This window comes from Pararge aegeria, chromosome 21, assembly GCF_905163445.1.
Source record: "Pararge aegeria chromosome 21, ilParAegt1.1, whole genome shotgun sequence".
Classification (NCBI taxonomy): Eukaryota; Metazoa; Arthropoda; class Insecta; order Lepidoptera; family Nymphalidae; genus Pararge; species Pararge aegeria.
This window is the reverse complement of record NC_053200.1, coordinates 12094174-12115495: the sequence shown is the minus strand read 5'-3', so window position 1 is coordinate 12115495 and position 21322 is coordinate 12094174. Positions and strand designations below refer to the sequence as shown.

Genomic DNA, 21322 nt, shown 5'->3' with positions numbered 1-21322 from the left:
AGTTACTATTGTCTCCCTTTTTTAAGTCAGTATCGAATTTCCATATCCATTGAGGAATAATGAACTAGAGACGTAGTCGCAAGCAACATTTTGTGGTCCACTGGGCTGCAAGTGACAAGTCGATGCTTCGCTGCTTTTGTGTTATAAATATATAAAAAAATAAATATACTACGACAATACACACATCGCCATCTAGCCCCAAAGTAAGCGTAGCTTATGTTATTGGTACTAAGATAGCTGTTGAATATTTTTATGAATGTATGTAATACACATAAATACTTATAATATACAGATAAACACCCAGACACTGAAAAACAATCATGGTCATCACACAAACATTTTCCAGTTGTGGTAATCGAACCTACGGCCTAGGACTCAGCAGGGTACTGCCCACCGCGCCAGTCGGCCGTTATATAGTGGTACTACTAAAAACAAGTTTCCTAGACAATACCTATAACAAATACAGTGAAATTTTACTTTTTCTTTCAAATTTATAATATAATAAATATTTTTAATTACTTTACTGAAACACACTATTTATTTCCTTTTTCAAAAATATACTTTGCACTTAAAAAAATAATAAAATGATTAATTATTTTTTAATGCTAAGTTTAAAAAAATTTAGTGTTAATACTTTTGAAATGCAGGTGAATCGAGTACGAACCTTCGCCAAATATTTTCCAAGCTTTAGATTAGTTAGTTGGTGGCGAAAAGCACCATTTAACTTGTGACACTATCAAAACCAATATGTGAATTTGACGATTGCGGGGCAGTCGTTAATAAATCAATCTCAAATTGTCTAAAAAATTCTAATAAACATTTCATCATCATATCAATCCGGTCCACTATAGACCAGTATAACTTGTTCGCACCATGTGTTCACCGCGCGTCGATTCTCGCGAGGCGCGTGCGATCGAAGGAGCATATGGCGTTGAGAAGTGCGCCGCGGGCATCGGCGGGACTGCTGCCCGCCAGGCAAGAACTGTTAGCACTCGTCTCGCCAGCTGAAATTAATTTTTATCTTCATTGTACTTATATTAAGTATATTATAAATACTTGTTTTTTAGTTACCTATTTTCAGAAACACATACAGAAGGACAAGGGACAATAATTATCCCGAAAAATCTGTTTATGTTACTCACGAGATTTAAAAAAATAGCATTCGTTATCTTTCCTTGAACGCTATATTTTTTTAATAAATATACCACAACAATACACACATCGCCATCTAGCCCAACGTAAGTGTGTAATGGATACCAAGATGACTGATGAAATTTTTATAAATAACATACATAAATACTTATTATGTATGTTAAACACCAAGACATTGACAAACGTTCATGTTCATCACAAAATTATTTTCCAGTTGTGGGAATCGAACCCACAGCCATGGACTCGGAAAGCAGGGTCCCACTACGCCAATCAGCCGTCGCTTAACTAGTCTTGTTGAAATTTCGATTAAAAATAGTTCGTATCCCACAGACGACCATTAGATACATTTTATCCCGGAAAGTGGAATCGTTATTGCGGGTTTTTTGAAAAACCCAAAAGAACGCGGCCAGAGATGTGGGCAACGGCTAGTAAGCAATAAAAACATTTGTATCGTAATGCAACGCAACTTCAAAGTTACATCCATTCAATGCCGGCATATGAGCGACACATTCTAACAACTTCTAAACTATAGTTCTCCCTCTTATCGCTATATTTAAGAAAGTATTATAAATTATTTAATTCAACTTAAGACTTAAGTCTTAAAGTTATGACTTAAGTTTACTTCTCTTCCCATCCTTTTCCAGCAGCAACGGTTATAGTTTCCATAAAATCATGTTTGACAAAGTTGTTACCTTTTAAAAGTTCTATAAAAAAATCTCGACAGAAATGTCTCTCTTTTAAGGTCGTCTTATACGTGGGCGAAGTCACGAGGGACCGCTAGTGTAATAATAAACGGAGATAAATTTCACCTATTCCCTGTTGCCATGCTTTGGCACCTTTTAAGAGGATATAATGGGGAGGATATACGATATGTTAGAGGATAGGTGGGGCCTGAAGCAGATGCTTCTCAAGTATATCATTATTATAAAAAAATCCTTACCATTCATCATTTTACCAGTGAGGCCTAATAAGAAGGCTCAGAGTCACTCGGCGGTCGATGGAGGGAACTATGTTTGGAGTATCTCTACTTGATCAAATCAGAAATGAGATCCTTAGAAGAACTAGAGTTGTCGACATAGCTCAGCGAGTCGCAAAGCTGAAGTGGCAACGGACGGGGCTCTATTTTAATAAGCGATAGAAGTTAGGGTCCCAAGGTGCTGAAATGGCGACACAAGTGAACCTCCCAACGAGGTGGAAAAACGACATCAAACGAGTCGGTGGAAGCCGCTGGAAACAAGCGGCCCGAGATCGTGGATTTTGGAGCTTCCTAAAAGATACCTGTGTCCAGCAGTGGACGTCAATCAGTAAAAGCGATGATGGTGATGTACACTTATTGTACACTTTGAATCCCTTTAAAATATACTTACAGAGTGGAGGCGTCGGCGGCGTCGGTGATGACGCGGTGCTGGCGCTTTGCGATCGGATTTCAGCCAGCGAAGAGCTCGATTTCCACACGCTGTCACGCTTTTTCTGCAGTAATACATTCAATTTAGATGTTGAGTATATAGAGGCTTTAGAGGTAAATTATTTAGTGTCTCTGAGACTTATCTGTGAAACCGAAACGCTAATAGTTATTAAGTAAACCATTGCCGTAGTTTTTACTGAAAGAAATCAGATACAGTCCTAACGCCACATGCAAAAGTAAAATCAAGTGACTCCTGTCACTTTATAAGTTACGCGTCGTTTAGCGTAGGTACTATGCACGCGTCGTTCTTTTACTTTCAATAGGGTTGTCATAATTAAACACTGAGTATTTTTTGAAATAGGTTGTATGGAAAAATAAATAAGCTTCTTTTGATTTAATATTTTACAGGGTGATTCCTTATGAAATATACTTATGAAGCCCCCAACAGTATTTCGTATTTTCGATACACGTTGTATATATATATATATATTTTTTTTTATTTTTTTTTATACTGGATAAGCTTGCGCTCGGCAACTATCATGCAATGACGCGGTCTAATTTGGGGCGGGTTTGCTTATAACATCTTGCGTGGGAATGAAGAATGGCTTGCCTGAAATTAAAGATTTTAAACTAAGATTTTCGTGGATAATCAACATTTCTTAAATATAGTTCAACGGGTACATACCACGATAATATTTTGGATTTGCGGGCAGAATCTGACTACCCGCTTTCGTGTTCTTAGTAGTCGGATTCTGCCCGTGACATCCAACTTGACACCTCGTTCCTACGCAGTCCCGTCGTGATCACGATCCATGCAACTGGGTCGAAATATCGACAAATTCAAATTATTATCGCTGTATGTACCCGTTGAACTATATTTAAGAAATCTTGCCTGAAAGCATTTATAATGTTGTGGTAGGAAACACAGATGCCAAATAACCAGACGCTATAGACCAAGAAAAATGCAAACGACCAAGTTGGCTATAACCAATTCAATAGAGATAAAGGAGATGCCTTTAAGCATATTATTACAATTATACATTATACAATTCACTTTAATATATCACTATCATTTTATTTTATTTATTGATATTTCTGTATTTGAGGTTCTTAAATTCTTTCATTTGAATTCTTGCATTCAATTAAGTAATCCTACATACTAACCAGTGCATACTGTGACTACTTAGAAGTGGAATTATGTGGCATTAGTAACCTAAGCCTAGCTTTATCCATAACTAAAATAAATGTAATTTTGTTGGCAGTCCTAATAAAAATAAATACATCACAAAAATGCATACACAGTGCAATGATAACGTACAAGGTACAATTTGGCGGTCTTAAATTTGATATGCAATTCAAGGTGAAACCATAAATAATAGCATATCGAAGATAAATTACTTGATATTATGATTTATATGATATACTAGCTGTCCCGGCGAACTTCGTACCGCGGATCATTTTTTTTTTTATGAAAATATTTTAATACTTATTATCCTATTCTGGTCTAAGAGGAATCCAAAAAATCAAATATCATAAAAATTGGTCCAGCCGTTCTTGAGATATAAATGGTGTAACTAAAACAACTTTCTTTTATATATATATATATATATATAAGATTGATTTGATACACAAATTCCTCAACAGCCATTCTCACATTGCCCACTGGCGGTTTATCTGATGAGACGATGCATAAATTAATAGCAAGCAGTTATTTACAGTGCACAGATTAAAAACAAAAAAGTATCATCCAATTCCAATTTTTGGAGCCATAAATTCTTAGAATGTCATTATTGATAATATAATAAATACTAACCGCTCTTTTCCGTTGTTTCTTCATTTCCTGTTCAGAGTTAAGTATTTCCTGTATCCTGACTTCTTTTTTGGCACTTCGTACCTAAATATTTAAATTAATAAATTAATTTAACTGAAATTGAATCCTAAGTATTTTGCCATTTGAAGACCGCGGACTTTGCGGATGGTCGGTATATGGAACAAAATATTATACTATATATGTATATGAAGTGGGTGTATTCTTAAACTGGAAGACAGTACGGAATAGATTCCATAACGATTTTTTTTTTTTGATATTTTTGACGGCCGTTTGGTGCAGTGGATAGTGACCCTGCTTTCTGAGTCCCAAGGCCGTGGGTCCGAGTCCCACAACTGTCAGTGTCTGGGTGTTATGTCAAAAAAAATATACATAAATACTTTTGATGTATATCATAAGTATTTATGTATATATTTTTTTTAATATTCATCAATCATCTTAGTACCAATAACACAAGCTACGCTTACTTTAGGGCTAGATGGCAATGTGTGTATTGTCGTAGTATATTTATTTATTTATAAAAAAAAAATTAGATCCACTGCTTGTTCTACATGCAGAAGTTCAAATTTAATGACTGGCATACTAAACTTCAGTTATTTTGAATACTGCATAGAGTCACATCGGATAGTTTTAAGAGGCTGAGGATGTTCGTCGATGAAAAAATCACGGTGTAGAAATATTATTGTACTTACCATCTTCTGATCTCTCCTAAGTCTATCTTCAGTGACACTGGCGCAAGCTCTGAGCTGGTCTTTGAGGGTAAGAGGGAATTTCAGATGAATCCTCATGTCGAGGCGAGGCCCCAATCCGTTCATTGTAGCTTGAGTGAAGAACGGGTGTGTCAACAGTTGTTCTATGCTCGGCCCTCCGTGCTTACAGCTCGTGCTTGATAGACATAGTCGGAGTACAGATTCTGCAATAGATAATCTATTCTTAATATTATAAATGAGAGAGGTGTCTGTTTGTTTGATGTTTTGTCCAGCGGCGTGCATAGAAGGTATGCACATGGTATGCAGATGATATAAAATGAAGAATAAGAGTTTATAAAAGTTATAAAAAGCCTACCCTTAAGTATTTATAACCCGTACTGGAGATTTTATCCATTTTATATCATCTGCATACCCTGTGCAAACCCTCTATGCACGCCACTGGTTTTGTTTGTAGTAGATCTTTAGGTAATGAATGTTAAAACGTAAATTGTTGATGTTGGAAAAGACCAACTGCTGAGTTTCTTGCCGGCTTCTTCTCTGTAGAATCTGCCTTCCGAACCGGTGGTAGAGTCACTGCCAATAGACAGACTTGACGTTTCAAAAGTGCTTATATTATGCCTACTTGAAATAAATGAATTTTTTGAATTTTTTAATGAGTTTCACAGTCTAAGTATGTAAGCATAATAGATGTTCTACTTTTTTGAAAACCTTATAGGCCGATTATACTCATTTGGGTATCTTTGACTCTCTCATAGCAATTTAACAACAAAGATCTTATTTTAATTTTATTGGCTGTACCTTTGCGTCGCTATTTATAAAGGTTGGCAGATATAGGTATTATAAAGGCGGCCGGTAGTACTTAAAATCCATTGGCTCACTACTACACAGTCACGAGTGCACGTCCAATCCGTACCTCAGTCACTGTCCGTCACACGACTCTCGATTGACGGCTACCCCCTCTCCCTCTGCTTGTGTACGTGAGACAATGTATGTTTATCGTCACATAAACATATTACCGGCCCACTAAAGAGCACGAGTCTCCTCCCACAATGAGAAGGAGTTAAGAGCGAGATCCTCTTAACTCCTTCTCATTGTGGGAGACTCAAGACTTTAACCTGGCTAAGTTTGTTGTGGGCTCTTCTTAGACCAGGGCGCGTTTTGAACCCTCCCAGCTTTAGTTTTAGGTTAACGAATGCAGCTATCACCATCACTAACATTAGTGTAACATGTAAAATGCTTCATAAGTGCCTGTAATAAGGTCTACATGAAAAAACATTTTTGAATTTAGAATTTTTTTTTGTCTTATAAAACCCAAAACAAATGCGAAGAATACGCGGTCAGCTAGGCAATGATAAGAATAACAATTTTACAAAAAAAATAATAATATGAAAGTTATCCTAATCTAAAGTTACTTAATAATAAACTTGAATATTGAATAGTCTAACTGACGGTTTTAAGATTGTCTTGCGTTTCCGCAAAGACCTCCCCTAAAGCTTGCCACACTTTCCTATTATAGGTCATCCTGTTTCAGGTAATACCAGCCATCTTTCTAATATCAACCTCCCATCTAACACTAAAAGAAAGAAAAGGAGGCTAGTCAATGATAAACTCACCTAAATCCGGCGCGATACCATCAGGGTACATATCACAGTAATAGGAGCTAAGGGGTTCAGCGAAGGCCATTTCATACAACGTCCTGCCAAAACAGTAAACATCTATCGCCTCTACAGTGCTAGTTCTCTTTAGTTCCAACATATACGGCCTGTGTAGACATGGCACTCCCGTCAGAAAGTTTTCTATGTCCATTAGGACGGCTCTTTGGTTTTCTATTGCTATATTTCCTGGGTGGAGATGACCTGAAAAATATACTAAATAAATAAATATACTACTACTTGTGTTATGGGTACTAAGATGACTGGTGAAATGTTATTATTCCGTAGATGAGTACTTTGCTGGTACTTAAGGCCTAAATTAAATTCATTGTCATTATATAGCATCGGACATAAAATTGACAATGTAATTAATTAATTTATATTATGATTGAGGAATCTAATTATGAATGTTTTTAATTATTTTAAAGTTAAGATTTGCATGCCTCAAAATGGGCTAAAACATTGTTCCGTATTATTTTTTTAACATCTATAATTTCACATGTTTTTTGCAAATAAATGATTATGATACATTTATTTGCAAAAAACAATTTATCATATATACTCATCATGTCTGTTATAGGATTCACGAAACAAACTTTACTATACAATCCATGAATTTCTTAATGACAAGGTTGCTTGGAAGCATTCAGCTCCGCTTGCATCTCTCACAAGATATAAAATGAATGGTAAAATGTAAAATTGTAAACGGCTTCTTCTCGGTAGAATCTGCCTTCCGAACCGGTGGTAGAGTCACTACACACAGACAGACTTGAAGTTTCAAAAGTGCTTATAATAGGCCTAACTGAAATATATGAATTTTGAAAACTAAAACATACCATGGGCTAATCCTTTGTCATGCAAGAATTTTAATGCTTGTAATACTTGATATCCGTAATGCGACAGTTGTCCGTTCGTAAACGGTTTCCTCACTTTCGGATTTCCATATTTCGCTAAGTATTGTTTATTGTAATCTGTCCCATATAGCAAGTCCCTGACGCTACCATTTACGTGGATTCTTCTAACTACGTAGGCGCCTGATTCTAGTGTTTGTATAGACAGTATTTCGTCTATGTATGGATGCTGAAACAAAATATAACTCATTATCAGCCATATTATATAAATATATATATATATGTATATACAGGATATTTTTTTTTTCAGTGCGGATATGTTAATATATCATACGTGAACCAAATTTATGAATATTTTTTTTTTTACCTAACGTAACAGCAATTAACGATTACAAAAGATTAGTCCCCGGAAAAAATAATTATGGGCACCCTACAAAAGCTCTCAGCTGTTAACTTACGATCAACGTTCTCGCACTCGGTCTTATCGTCGCAGCGGTAATTCCATAAAATAAAGCATAATAATAACTTAAGCAATTAAAATTGAAAAACCCATTACTTACCTATGCATGCCACACATTACGATGTATTTTTTTTAATCCACTATAGACTGCAATTTCAGCTGGTGGTGAGTGATGATGCAGCCTAAATAGTGGGCTATTATTTATTTAGGTAGACACCTATTACGAGTAGCCATGATTTGCTTATTTTATGCTCGGACATGGTAAAAAAAATATATGAAAAATTTAGTGGAAATATGTTTTATTACAGATACCGAACCAGCAAAAAAAAATCCGCAGTGGTTTCAAAATTATCCTGTATGTATATACATATATATATATATATGCAGGATAATTTGTCATTAACTTGTCATTACGTGTAAATGAATACCAAAATATTGCAATATTTTTAACTGAAAGATATCAGATACAGCCCTAACATCACATGCAAAATTTAAATCAAGTGACTGCTGCCAATTTATCAGTAGGCGTCGCGTAGTGAAGGTACTATGCGCGTGTTGGTCTTTTATCTTCAATAGGGTTGTCATAAGTAAACATTTAGACTGATTTGAGTTAGTTTGTATAGTAAAATAAATATGCTTCTTTTTATTTCATATTTTTACACGGTGATTCCTTATGTAGTATACTTACCTTCAATAGTATTTCACAATTCGGTTATACGTTGTATTACAACAATGCACACATCGCCATCTAGCCCCAAAGTAAGCGTGGCTTGTGTTTTGGGTACTAACATAACTAAGAATATACAAAAACATTCATGTTCATCAAACAAACATTTTACAGTTGTGAGAATCGAACTTAAAGCCTTGGACTGAGAAAGCAGGGTCACTGCGCACTGCACCAATCGGCCATCTTTTGGCTAAATGGCTAAAGCCAATGGCTAAACCCCGCCAATCCCCTTTAAGAGCCGGGTAGGCTTTTGACTCTTAAACTCACTCTCTATTATTAGTAGAGAGCAAGAATGTCTCTAGCATCATAAACAATCAAATCGTTACAAAGTTGGTTAGGAAGGTCTCAATTTAAGGCATTTTTAAAGAACTCACAGATATATTCTGTAGACTCTTAAAAGCTGCCTGGAGATCTTTGCTGTGCAATGTGTGGTCAGGTCCATAACTCTGCCATGCCAGTAAGCAATTTGTATGACTTGCTGACTCATTGACCTGGAAACATAAAAATAAAATTAAATTTATGCTTATTTGCAGACAATATTTTTTATCTTTCCGATAAAAAAGTATAATGATTCAATGTTTTTAACGATTTGTTAAATAAAAGGTTTTTATGTATTAATTTTATACAAGCTGGTGCCCGCGAGTATGTCTCCGTTTGTTTTACTTTTAAATATTACGGGAATCGTTCCTTTTAACTGGCTAAAAAGTATCTTAATGCCGTCTCTTGCTAGTATCTTAGATATCTCTATGCAAAATTTAATCTAAATCGGTTTAGCTGTTAAACCGTGCACATAGACTATTTATTTTAATTCGCAGAGAAAGTACGGGGAACTTTTCTAGCATAAAAATAATGTTCCTAACCGGAATGCGGATTTTTTTTTCGCACTTAATATAAACACCTAAAATAGTGTAGTTTATAAGCGTTAAAGCAAATAACTAGCTAGTAGTATATTTAGTAGTAGTATATTTTATTATTTATTATATATATACAAAAGTAATTATACTGACTAAAGAAATTAAAGAAGCAGAAGAAACACTTTATTGCAAGTATAACATACAGGAAAAGAAACAGTAAAGAGTATACAGTACACAATGTAGACATGCAAAGGCGGCCTTATTGCTGCAAGCAATCTCTTCAGGCGAACTTTGTAGATAGGACTTACAGCAAGAGAACGGGATAGTGCCAAGAGTGTTGATAGATATACATAAATACCAAAATGTAAAGATACAAATACATTAATTAGTAATTTTAATTAATATACGTAATATATAAATATAAAATATACATAATATATAACAAACATTATTTATATATATAAGTAGATTTTAATACATAATTTAAAAGAAAGAAATATAAAGAATCTACTTCAAATGCCATCACTCAAAGAGAGGTAGTAGTCCTTCAGACGACTCTTTAATATCGGATGGGCACTTTTAAGGATTTCAGCAGGCAGATTGTTCTAGAGAATAATTGCCTTAAATGTGAAAGAATACCCAAAGAACTTCGTAATAATATAAATAAAATATTTTTAAGAGAAAAAATTAAATGTTATCTTTGTTTATTTGTACAACTGACAGCGGATTAAGGCTATTGACTGACAACAATGTAACAATGTGACCTCAATTCTTCACACAAAATAAGTTCATACATCTTGACTAACAAAGAATATTGTTAAAAGAAGAATCGAAATTGCATTGATAGTAGATTTGTATGCTAAAATTTCTCACTTTTTAAAATTTCTACTTAATGAATCCTAGCTGAACTGAAGTCCTCATAAATGTGACCATACTTTATGTATTCAGTATCCTTAAGTCTTAAGTGTGGGGTTTGCTGCTGTCCGCCAAGGAATTCTATCCTCTATCTCCAATCATATTCATCAAATCTACACGCAATTCAAGCAAAACTAAACTGATAGTATAACCTATCCAGTACAAAATAAATAATATTTGACGGAGTTTTGCTTCTACCTCGTAAATTGATCTTAAATCGTGCAGTTTCATTGGAATTTATTTTGTAGTTTCAGAGTGATGTGCGGCTATGATACAGAGAGACAGAAAAAAAAAAAACAATTCAAAAAGTTTAAAAAAACTCCATAAATTTTTTTTGCACTGTTTCAGTTTTGTTATAAGTGAAGTTCACACTAACCAAGTACTAATAACAACTGCCTACAAGTAGTTTGTAGGCATTGGTATTTTTTTATTATTGATTAGATAGAATAAATAAAGCTATATGATTGTTATACTAAATCAACAGGTCTACAAGTAGAGCTGTCTCACCTTATTCGCTACATGGCTAGATGGCATATACAGGAGACTAAAATGCTATCCTCCAATTATATCCACTATAAAATAAGATATTCCGTAAATTTATTGCTTCTTTGGACATTCAGCACAAGTGAAAACTTATTTTTCATGAATACTTTTAGACTACTGATAGCCCATTCAACTATTTTACTGCGCAGAGTTTAAGAGATAAAAGATTTGCTTACTAAGAAGTAATGTTTACGTATCCTCCATCCAATGTCCGGTAAAGCTGCTTTCAATTCATAGTGTCCATCTCCTCTTAAAGCTATTGACATTGTCTGAAGTGCCTGTTCTGTGTACAACATTTTTCATTAATATTACTAACCTTTACATGTTTCAAACTTTTTTTTACATTTCAAAATGTTTTCTGATCATTAAAATTGTTTCTTGGTTGTATTCATCGTAGACCATCGTACCCTCTACACCTAAGCATTACCCAATTTTATTTAAGAAATTTCAACAAACAACCAATAATAACAACAACATCATGCAATACATGAATATTAAAATTTAAAACATATAAATTGAGAACAAGTGGACACTTTTGCTTATATTAATTTTTATTTAAAAACACTTGTTTATTTTATATGAATTGAATTTATTACATGATCATCTATTTGGTTTTGGTTAAAAATATATGTTTTCTTTTGTTAAAAATAACTAATTTGTTTTTAAATATACAGTTTAAATTACCTGCTATAGTCAAGGGGTAATTGTTGGGGTCCAAGAAACTCCTCACTGGTAATGATAAGACTAGTACTTGATGTTTTAGAACTTCATTTATATAATTCTAGAACAATTAAACTTTTGTATTAGTAACAGCTGACAGAAGTGTCTAGTTGTAATAATTCAAATAAGCCCAGATTTCCTAGTTATTGCTCAAATTAGTCATTGAATGGATTAAAAACATTTTAGGTTCATTGGCGTTTATAAGCATCTTGTACCTCTGAGAGAATGTTAAGCCATTGATCCTAGCCATTATGACTAAAACCTGATAATATGCATCACGCAAAGTCATTTAATTCAAGTACTTTAAATAATAGGAAAAATACAATGTACATAGTGGAATTTATATGCGATAAAAGGCTTCATTTAAAGAGATTTTTAGTAACAAACCTGTAAAGCGATCTGTCGCTCAGCCACGAAAGAAGGCTGCATGTTTCCAATAAGTTTCTTTGGTGGAATCGGTAGATCAATGTTCGCATGTTGGAGTGAAACATTTAAGGCCGCGAAGTCCCTATAACGACGAGAAACCGTCCATTTGTTTTCCTTATTTGGCCCACGTTGAACACGCAATATGTATTCCTAAAATATTACCAAACTTTTAGGCAACGAGTAGGATTTCCTATCAAGTTACAGTAAAAAAACTTACTGTGTGGTTGTTAATGTTCTGCGCATTTTCCAATGCACATTCAAGTTTTTCTGTGTCATCTATTCGAACTTTGGTTTGAGAAGAGCTTTCGAATATAGCCATCACAGAAATAAAAGCTTAAATTTATCATTAATTAGAAATACGTTGAAAGCAAATAATTTGTAAACATTTTGTTATCACTTGAAACTGTCAAACAAAAAAATTGACGTGTGACAAGTAAAATGACATTTTCCAGCTGAGATATCGTACAGGCTATGTCTGAAGTATAGTTTATGGTCAGTTTCCGGTTAATAGTTTAAATCTGCAAAAAAACTATTACTATATTTTTATTTTCTTTAATATGAATTCCTGTTTTAAAGTCCATAACGATTAAACTAAGTTGAAATTAATGCAAAAGTTAGTAAAGTTTAATAAAAATTACTTTGAGATTTAAATAAAACTAATCAATTTCTAAACTGATACGCAGTACGGCAGAATGTGAACCATAGACAGTTATCGATTTATGTCATTTCCTGTAATATCGCAACGAGTCGCGAGCGGAGTGTACCACGGCCCTTCAGTCTACTATTTTAATAAGAATATTTGTGAAATATGTCGCTGATCTCCGCTCGTTTGGCCTCCTCGGTGGCCAGGCGCTTACCTAATGCCGCCACCCAGGTATATATTCCATGATATGTGTTTTAATTAGCAAATTCTTACTTTCCGGCAGGTACAAGCAACCGCAAAGTCCAACCAAAAAGTTAAATAATTATCAAAATTAGTCTAGTTACGATTGATAAATCCCTTACAAACTTAGTACAGTGCCTAAGTATAGTTAATTTTCAATGTTTAAGTGTAAGATACGTCTAAATTATCACATCAAGAAATTTGTGTTATGTAATAGAGGCAGATAGGTTTTCTGTCAAAATGTATGTCCATTTTGTACTTTGGTGAATGCGGTACTCACCAAAATCTAATCATATTACAAGATAACTGATTAAAATAGTCGTATTAGATTCTGATGACTGCCTTTTAGTGTTCTAACTTAGTTATGTTTGGTGGTAGGTTTCGAAGGTCGCCGTACCAGCGGTGGCGGTGGCATCGCGCAAACTCCATGTCTCCTGCACACAGAGGGCTGCCGAAATCTCCACAATCCTGGAGGAGAGAATCCTTGGTGCCGCACCTAAGGTAACTGCATAGTTACATAAACCGTTGTTATATGACAGTTGTCATTATCTGTACCATTAAAAAAGAGGTTAGGAAATTAGGAACGCCTTTACATTTCTTTTTTCTTATATTATATTATAAGTAAATTGAGATTTATTAATAAAGTAATATCAGTTGTTTTTTTTTACATTCTTCTGAATATTGAGAACATCAAAGCTGATTTTTTTTTGATAATATTTGAAAAAATAAAGTTTCAATTAATAGTAATTGAATTATCTGTCTATCCATTATTATCTGTATCAGCAATCAAAGAATGTTTGCCTAGCAAATATTCTTTGATTTCTGCATTGGAATTTAACAGCTATTACAAAATTTAACTTAAATATTGAAGTCCATTATTAGATATAGAGTATCAGAGTTTAATACCAAACGGTAACAAAGTAACATTAATAAGGCTAGACTTTTCTATCTATAACCACTTTTTCAGTTATTATGAATGTAAAACTAGACTGTGTATATTCAAATATCAATATATTTGCTAATGAATAATATTTTTATTACTAATCTAAGGGGATAAAATTTTAAAGTAGTTACTAATTAGTGAACTAGGTCAACCCGCTCCCCTGAAACCTCTACTACAAATTTTACCCAATAAAGTAATCATATATTTTTAAGTTTTAATCACACCCTTAAAAAAACGTAAGTTTCAAGAGTTCTGTTTTGTATTAAAAGAACTTTAAATATCAAATTGAAGTTTATGATAAAAAATCTTGATCTTAAGACTTTCCGCTGTCAACATAACAGTTGTTAATAAAATTTGTAGGCCGATTTGGAAGAAACTGGCCGCGTGTTGAGCATCGGTGACGGTATCGCCCGTGTGTATGGACTCAAGAACATTCAGGCCGAGGAGATGGTGGAATTCTCCTCCGGCCTTAAGGTTTGTAATCACATTTTGTTGCATAATTCTTTTTTTATGTAAATAGTAGCTATAAGCTGCCACCTGATACTGACTGCTAACTGATATTAAGCGGATCACCTAATATTAAGCAATTACCACTGCCCGTGAACATCTGCAACACTGGATTCTGGTGCGGCACACCATCATTAAATTAGTAATGTAGCATTACTCAGCACATGCCTCCTTTTTAAAAGGTGAGTGGGAAACAGAGTATTGACACCATATGCTGCTCCAATTAATGTTTGGTGGTCTCAAATGACTATTATAAACTGGAAATATTACTTTACTTGTTCTCTGAGGCATGTTGGATTTGACAGTGCCAGTGTTGGAATTCTCTAACTCCTGAGCTATACTGAAAATTTCAAAAAATTGCTTATCATTTGTAGTGCAAGTCATATACCACTAGACCAACATGGCACCGCTTTTTAAAATTTAAATGGATGTATGTTTGCGAGCCTTAGCAGGTTTGATGTTTAGAAGGTGCAACAAGGGGACTAAACTAATCTGTTCATTAACAGGGTATGGCCCTCAACTTGGAGCCCGACAACGTGGGTGTGGTCGTATTCGGAAACGACAAATTCATTAAGGAAGGTGACATCGTCAAACGTACCGGTGCCATTGTGGACGTACCAGTGGGCGAACAGCTGTTGGGTCGCGTAGTGGACGCTTTGGGTAACGCCATTGACGGCAAGGGACCCATCGCCACCAAGTCGCGTATGCGAGTCGGTATCAAGGCCCCCGGTATCATTCCACGTGTGTCTGTGCGTGAGCCTATGCAGACCGGTAAGTTATGTAACACATATGTTAATTATATAATTTGAAACAACTATAAAAAGCACTTTTCTCATTCTCTATTTAAGTATTCTTTTTCAATGGTTCCATTATTGAGTGTGACTGTTTTTAATTTCAAAAACGTTTTATTTTGCTTCAATCTTAATAACGTTATCCCCATTTCCCAAACTTTTTTTCGGATATCAAATTATACTCTGAAATTTTGTAGAGATTAGTTAACAGCATGCAAAAAGTTTCTTTCTGATAAATATTATCTTAATAATCTTCAAAACTAGAAATGCTATGAAGATTTACTTTAAATTATAAAGATATTACCTATGAACATGACCATGACTAGTTGTTATCTTACAATACAGATGAGAAAAACCAATATGTTGGTACAGATATAGTATCCCACTTCTGATGTTGGGTCAAGAGTTTTATGAGATTTTTTTTAAGCTGCTAGGGCCACAAAACGACAAAATTTGCTTATATTCACAGTAAGTAAAATTTTTGAACAGGTATCAAGGCTGTAGACTCCCTCGTGCCAATCGGTCGTGGTCAACGTGAGCTGATCATTGGCGACCGACAGACCGGCAAGACTGCCTTGGCTATTGACACCATTATCAACCAGCAGCGTTTCAACAAGGGAGACGATGAGAAGAAGAAGCTTTACTGCATCTACGTTGCCATCGGCCAGAAGAGGTCTACCGTTGCACAGATTGTGAAGCGGTTAACTGATGCTGGTAAGACACCTTTGTAAAAGCTCATGAAATAATGCGTTATAAGCAACCTGACTATTGATATTAAACCTATTTTCTTATTTGAAACACTAGTAGTTACCAATAGCTGCAAACAGTTTTATAAACATATGATTTTCATTTTCATACAACTATCCAATGTCCAAGTTTCCCCCCAAGATTCCCAGGCGAAAAGTAATCTGGATCACTTCTCATATGCCTGTTTGCCTCCAGTCCTATCAAAAGTCCATGAAGGTTAGGAATAAACAGACAATAAAACCTTTAAAAAGTGTGTTAAGAAATTGTTGTTTAGGTAGTTATACAAGGACTGAAAACATTTTTATGTTATTTTTTGTGTAGATTATTATATACACTTAAGTTTGGTAAGCACTCTATCACCCTTATGCTACTAACAATTACAAAATTATTGTAAATAGTTATTCCTATTCATGTATTTTGGCTATGTAGATTGACTACTGCAATTATTTATAAATAACCAAGTTACTTTCATAGGTCAGAGATAAAAAAGATTAAATTCTCATATTTATAAAATTCTGCTTTCTGCTAAGTAAGTAAGGCAAAAATTTAGGATGCAATTATGCTTAAAAGTGTTATTTGAAGCCATCTTCAATTAACAATATGTAAAAATGACAAATTCAAACTTCTTGAATATATGCTAGAGTAGACTTAATAGAATGAAGATAAAATATACAAAATTGTTTGAATTTCACTTGTGGTATTGGTGTATTTTGTTTGAGATTTTTCATCACAAATACAGTATAGACCTGTAGTATGACCTGGATTTGCATGCTGGCAACAAGATTATTATTTCTGTCCGACACTCATATTTTTCTATAGCAATAAACAAGACATTGACAGGCATAATAGCCCCTAGTATTGCACCCTGGTTTTTAAATGATCCAGTTGAAGTGTGTGTAACTTTATCATAAAACCCATTTTATGCAATTGTAGGAACTAATATTTAGATACAAAGTCAATGTTCTATTTGCACAGGTGCCATCAACTACACCATCATCGTGTCGGCCACGGCCTCTGACGCGGCTCCCCTGCAGTACTTGGCGCCGTACTCCGGTTGCGCCATGGGAGAGTTCTTCCGCGACAACGGCAAGCACGCACTGATCATCTACGATGATTTGTCCAAACAGGCCGTCGCCTACCGACAGGTGACTACAATAAACATTTTAATCCTACTTCATCATGTCAACCAATGAACATCCACTGATGGACTTAGGTCATTGTTAGGTAGTTCTTGATTCCATGGTCCTCAACCGCCTGCGTCTATCTAGTTGAGGTCTAAGGCAGTGTTTACGAGTTCAAGGTTATGGTTGGTTCACTAGTTCTCCAAGCTGTGTTCCCCACCCATTACTGTCTCAATGGTAATGGACATTTCTTTATTTGATCTAGTTTGCAGTTATTTATTTGTACACAAATATTCTTTACAATTATCATTTACCTTATTCTATCTAGTTTAAAATTAACATGCGTTGACTCTGTAAAATTAATTGAGTATGTCAAGCTTGCACTAAGGGTTGATGTTTATTACCTATGCATATTACTTTTTCTTAGGTTCACTTGCGTATAATATATATGAAGCAGTTAACAAGCATATGAGACTTCTTTGTGAACGTGCTGATTTTATTTATGCTAAAGGAGTCCTTCGTATTGTAATACTTGTATGTTAACTGATAATATATACATATCTAATCGAAAAAGAAAAGCGTTCATGTTGTACCTGTGCATCCAATTTAATAATTTAATGTAAAGACAAGACAAGAGATCTATGTCCCATAGGTCATGTGCGTGTGTATAGTGTGATTAGGAAAAACTATATGATTGATGTGTCTATACTTTATCAGATGTCTCTGCTGCTACGTCGTCCCCCGGGTCGTGAAGCTTACCCCGGTGACGTGTTCTACCTCCACTCACGTCTGCTTGAGCGTGCGGCCAAGATGTACGTATTTACTAAAAGTTGTATTTTCTTTACTAGTTGTTGCTATATCAAATTCTATGCCAACTTTTCTTGCTTAGGTCTTCATAGGTAAAAAAAGGCCTTTATATGTCACATTGAAGGTGAGTAAAGGTGTAACCTGAAGTAGATTTCAAACTACTGTAAGCAGCAAAGTAAAAAAGACTTTGTTGTTTAGAAAATCGCTTTAAAATACATCTCATAACAGCTGACATAGCGTGATTCCTATTGCAACAGCAATTCAAAAGAAACTGGATGATGTAATAATTATGGTATATCTCTATTAATAAAAATTTAACTTTTAAAGAAACAGCTCTAAGCTCAGTTTTCATACATAATATTTTTCCCCAAGGTCTGACAAGATGGGCGGTGGCTCCCTCACCGCTCTGCCCGTCATTGAGACCCAGGCCGGTGACGTGTCCGCGTACATTCCCACCAACGTGATCTCCATCACTGACGGCCAAATCTTCTTGGAGACTGAGCTGTTCTACAAGGGTATCCGGCCAGCCATCAACGTCGGTCTGTCTGTGTCGCGTGTAGGTTCCGCCGCTCAGACCAAGGCCATGAAGCAGGCAAGTTCATGCACAGTCAGTGGCGTGCACTTCATACATGCTCTTATTTGAAGGGATTTTTTTCTTATATTTTTTTATAATGCATATATAAAAAATTTTTATCACGGTGTTTGTGGCTGCATTGCTCCAAAACAGCTTTACCTATTTTTATGAAAATAGGTCGTAATAGTAGATTATGTAACTAGTGTGCTAAATAAAATTTTTAATCAAAGCATACGTGTTTCATGCGACGTTTTTCATCACGCTTGCAAGGATAAAACCCTAACTCTCAAATATCCAATATTATTTCTGGCGGAGTGAAATCTACTATTGCTTTGCTTACCAACTTAAATTGAAACAAAGCGAAAATATTAACAATATATTAATTATTACCAATGGACTTTGTGGCTCAGGTACATCCAAATGGTTCATAGCAAGAGCTTTTAGAGCCAATGTCCTATAAATATATTGCAATGTATTAAAATTAAAACCTTTGAATTACATAATCCTTTCCTTTGTACACTTTTTGTACATAAATAATAAATAAATAAATAATTAATTCATTTATCTATATTTTTGTGCGCAATAGAATGCAATTTATTTACAGTCATATCAATTCAGTTTTCACAACTACGGATTTTAACCGGTCTGTGATAATGCAGGTGGCCGGTTCCATGAAGTTGGAATTGGCTCAGTACCGTGAAGTCGCAGCTTTCGCCCAGTTCGGTTCCGACTTGGACGCCGCAACACAGCAGCTGCTCAACCGTGGTATGCGTCTTACTGAGCTGCTCAAGCAGGGACAGTATGTGCCAATGGCCATTGAAGAACAGGTGAGTGAATCTTCCCTACTAACTGACTTATTCACTGACCTTTTTATTACTGACTGGCTGTCAAACCTTGGCCAGATTCGAAGCGCCATAGTTGTTATTCAGTGTACTCTAGAACTAATGTAACAGTGGTTTTTTTTTTAATTTTATACAGACTTCAATCAATATATAATATTTAAATTGACAATATCTTTTACAAATACTTCTCTAGTTATTCAATCAGCAATATTATCAATATGCAGACAATATTCTACAATAATATTGAGGTGTGAGTGGGCCAGCCTATTATTCAAAGCGTTGTTGAATAGGGTACATAAGATATTTATTTTACTGAGTTGTTTTAATATTTTGTTTGTAAATAAATGTACAAACTCTGTCTTATGTAAAGGAATGCTAGTTTAATCACCTAAACCTGCTCAGGAAACGCATTTTCAAATTTTTTTCTGTTATGTAAAGTTTATTGATTTGATTTTCATTTGTTTCAAGGTTGCCATCATCTACTGCGGTGTACGTGGACACCTCGACAAACTGGACCCAACTAAGATCACCGCCTTCGAGAAGGAGTTCACCCAGCACATCAAGACATCCCACCAGACGCTCCTCAGCACCATCGCTAAAGACGGACAGATCACGCCCGAGTCTGACGCGTCCCTGAAGAAGATCGTCACTGATTTCCTCGCTACTTTCCAAGCGCAGTAACTGCTTAGTTACGTTTAACTCTCCTTTAGATTGTACGCACACTTCGTAATCTAGCATTTATGCGTACAATCTGAAGCATGTCTGTTAAAATTTAAGTGACTGCTCACTGAAGCATTAAATCTATTGAATACTGAACAGGTAAAAATTCAGATGGCCTTAACAATTAATTATTGACTCTTCAGTATTGTGCCGTATGCTAGATGGTAAATGCTTCCGTCAGCAGCCTTTTTCGTAGTGTACCATTCGTATGGACTGTACTGAATGTGAATACAATCATGTAATGTATTTATCTTGTGAGTCAGCAGTGGTTATATAATTATATATAAATAAAACAATTATTTATTTGTGACTTTTATTCTTATCCAATCAAAATAGGGTATTGTGGGTGATCATAGGCTAAAATGTTTTACTTTTAAAAGTACTACTATTCATTATGAAATTTTATAAGAGTAATCAATATGCAAAGGTAAAGTCGAAAAGGTATCTATGTGGTATCATTGAATGGTGTTTTTGAGTGGATTATTCTGCTTTTACTTTCTTGCTGCACTATTTATATGGGTAAAAGCCGAATCAGTTAGTCAATCATAGTCGTCTATCAATTTAGAAAAATAAATGAATGAAAAAAAATATTCAATATTTCAGTATTGATAACTTGTTGATAATTTACACGCGTATGTGCGAATCCGCCCATCAACCCGCATCGGAGGGACAGCCTGGAGGGTCTTATGTTCTAAAATAGTCTCCTATGAGAGGAGAGGCCTCGGCTCAGCAGTGGACTGCTGTGTGTGTGCGAATGATTGATTTAACATTATGGGACATTAAAATATTTTTTTTTTTTAAATATATTTTATTTCTTATTGTAAACAGTTATGGTTGCAACGTATCTCTTTACATCTTAGTTAAGTTATTTCTTTAAAAGTCACATGTCGAGTAAGCGCTTTCATACGACAACGTGTAGCACCTACCCCATCGAGAACCCTCTTCAAAGTTGTCTAGAGAAGTGTGCGCTCGGTCGTTGTGTGGTGCCCTACTCAAATTTCAAGCAATGATTGCTGACGATCACGAAATTCTAGATACCAAACTGGATACTTCACGTAGTGTCGATAGCGGTTTTAAAAATTTAGTTTTTTTTTCTATAATTATAATTCACCTACTATCCTATGAGAGTTAGTGTTTAAACACA

At 35.0% G+C, this 21322-nt stretch overlaps 2 protein-coding genes across 2 annotated transcripts; one reads left to right on the top strand and one right to left on the bottom strand.

The window, feature by feature from the left end:
- Nucleotides 1-588: 588 nt before the first annotated feature.
- LOC120633507 (PX domain-containing protein kinase-like protein) lies at nucleotides 589-12639 on the bottom strand. The gene is made up of 11 exons (XM_039903725.1): nucleotides 12461-12639; nucleotides 12205-12393; nucleotides 11782-11878; nucleotides 11274-11380; nucleotides 9160-9276; nucleotides 7584-7827; nucleotides 6709-6951; nucleotides 5078-5298; nucleotides 4371-4451; nucleotides 2520-2622; nucleotides 589-1004 (listed from the first exon to the last, which is right to left on the bottom strand). The coding sequence occupies exons 1-11, from the start codon at nucleotides 12560-12562 to the stop codon at nucleotides 880-882; spliced, it is 1629 nt and encodes a 542-aa protein (XP_039759659.1). The 5' UTR covers nucleotides 12563-12639; the 3' UTR covers nucleotides 589-879.
- Nucleotides 12640-12978: 339 nt separating this feature from the next.
- Nucleotides 12979-20482, top strand: LOC120633215 (ATP synthase subunit alpha, mitochondrial). The gene is made up of 10 exons (XM_039903367.1): nucleotides 12979-13117; nucleotides 13505-13627; nucleotides 14430-14543; nucleotides 15083-15347; nucleotides 15857-16081; nucleotides 17090-17259; nucleotides 17953-18047; nucleotides 18415-18634; nucleotides 19276-19443; nucleotides 19927-20482. Exons 1-10 carry the CDS (start codon nucleotides 13052-13054, stop codon nucleotides 20137-20139), a joined length of 1659 nt encoding a protein of 552 aa, XP_039759301.1. The 5' UTR covers nucleotides 12979-13051; the 3' UTR covers nucleotides 20140-20482.
- The last annotated feature ends 840 nt before the right edge of the window (nucleotides 20483-21322 follow it).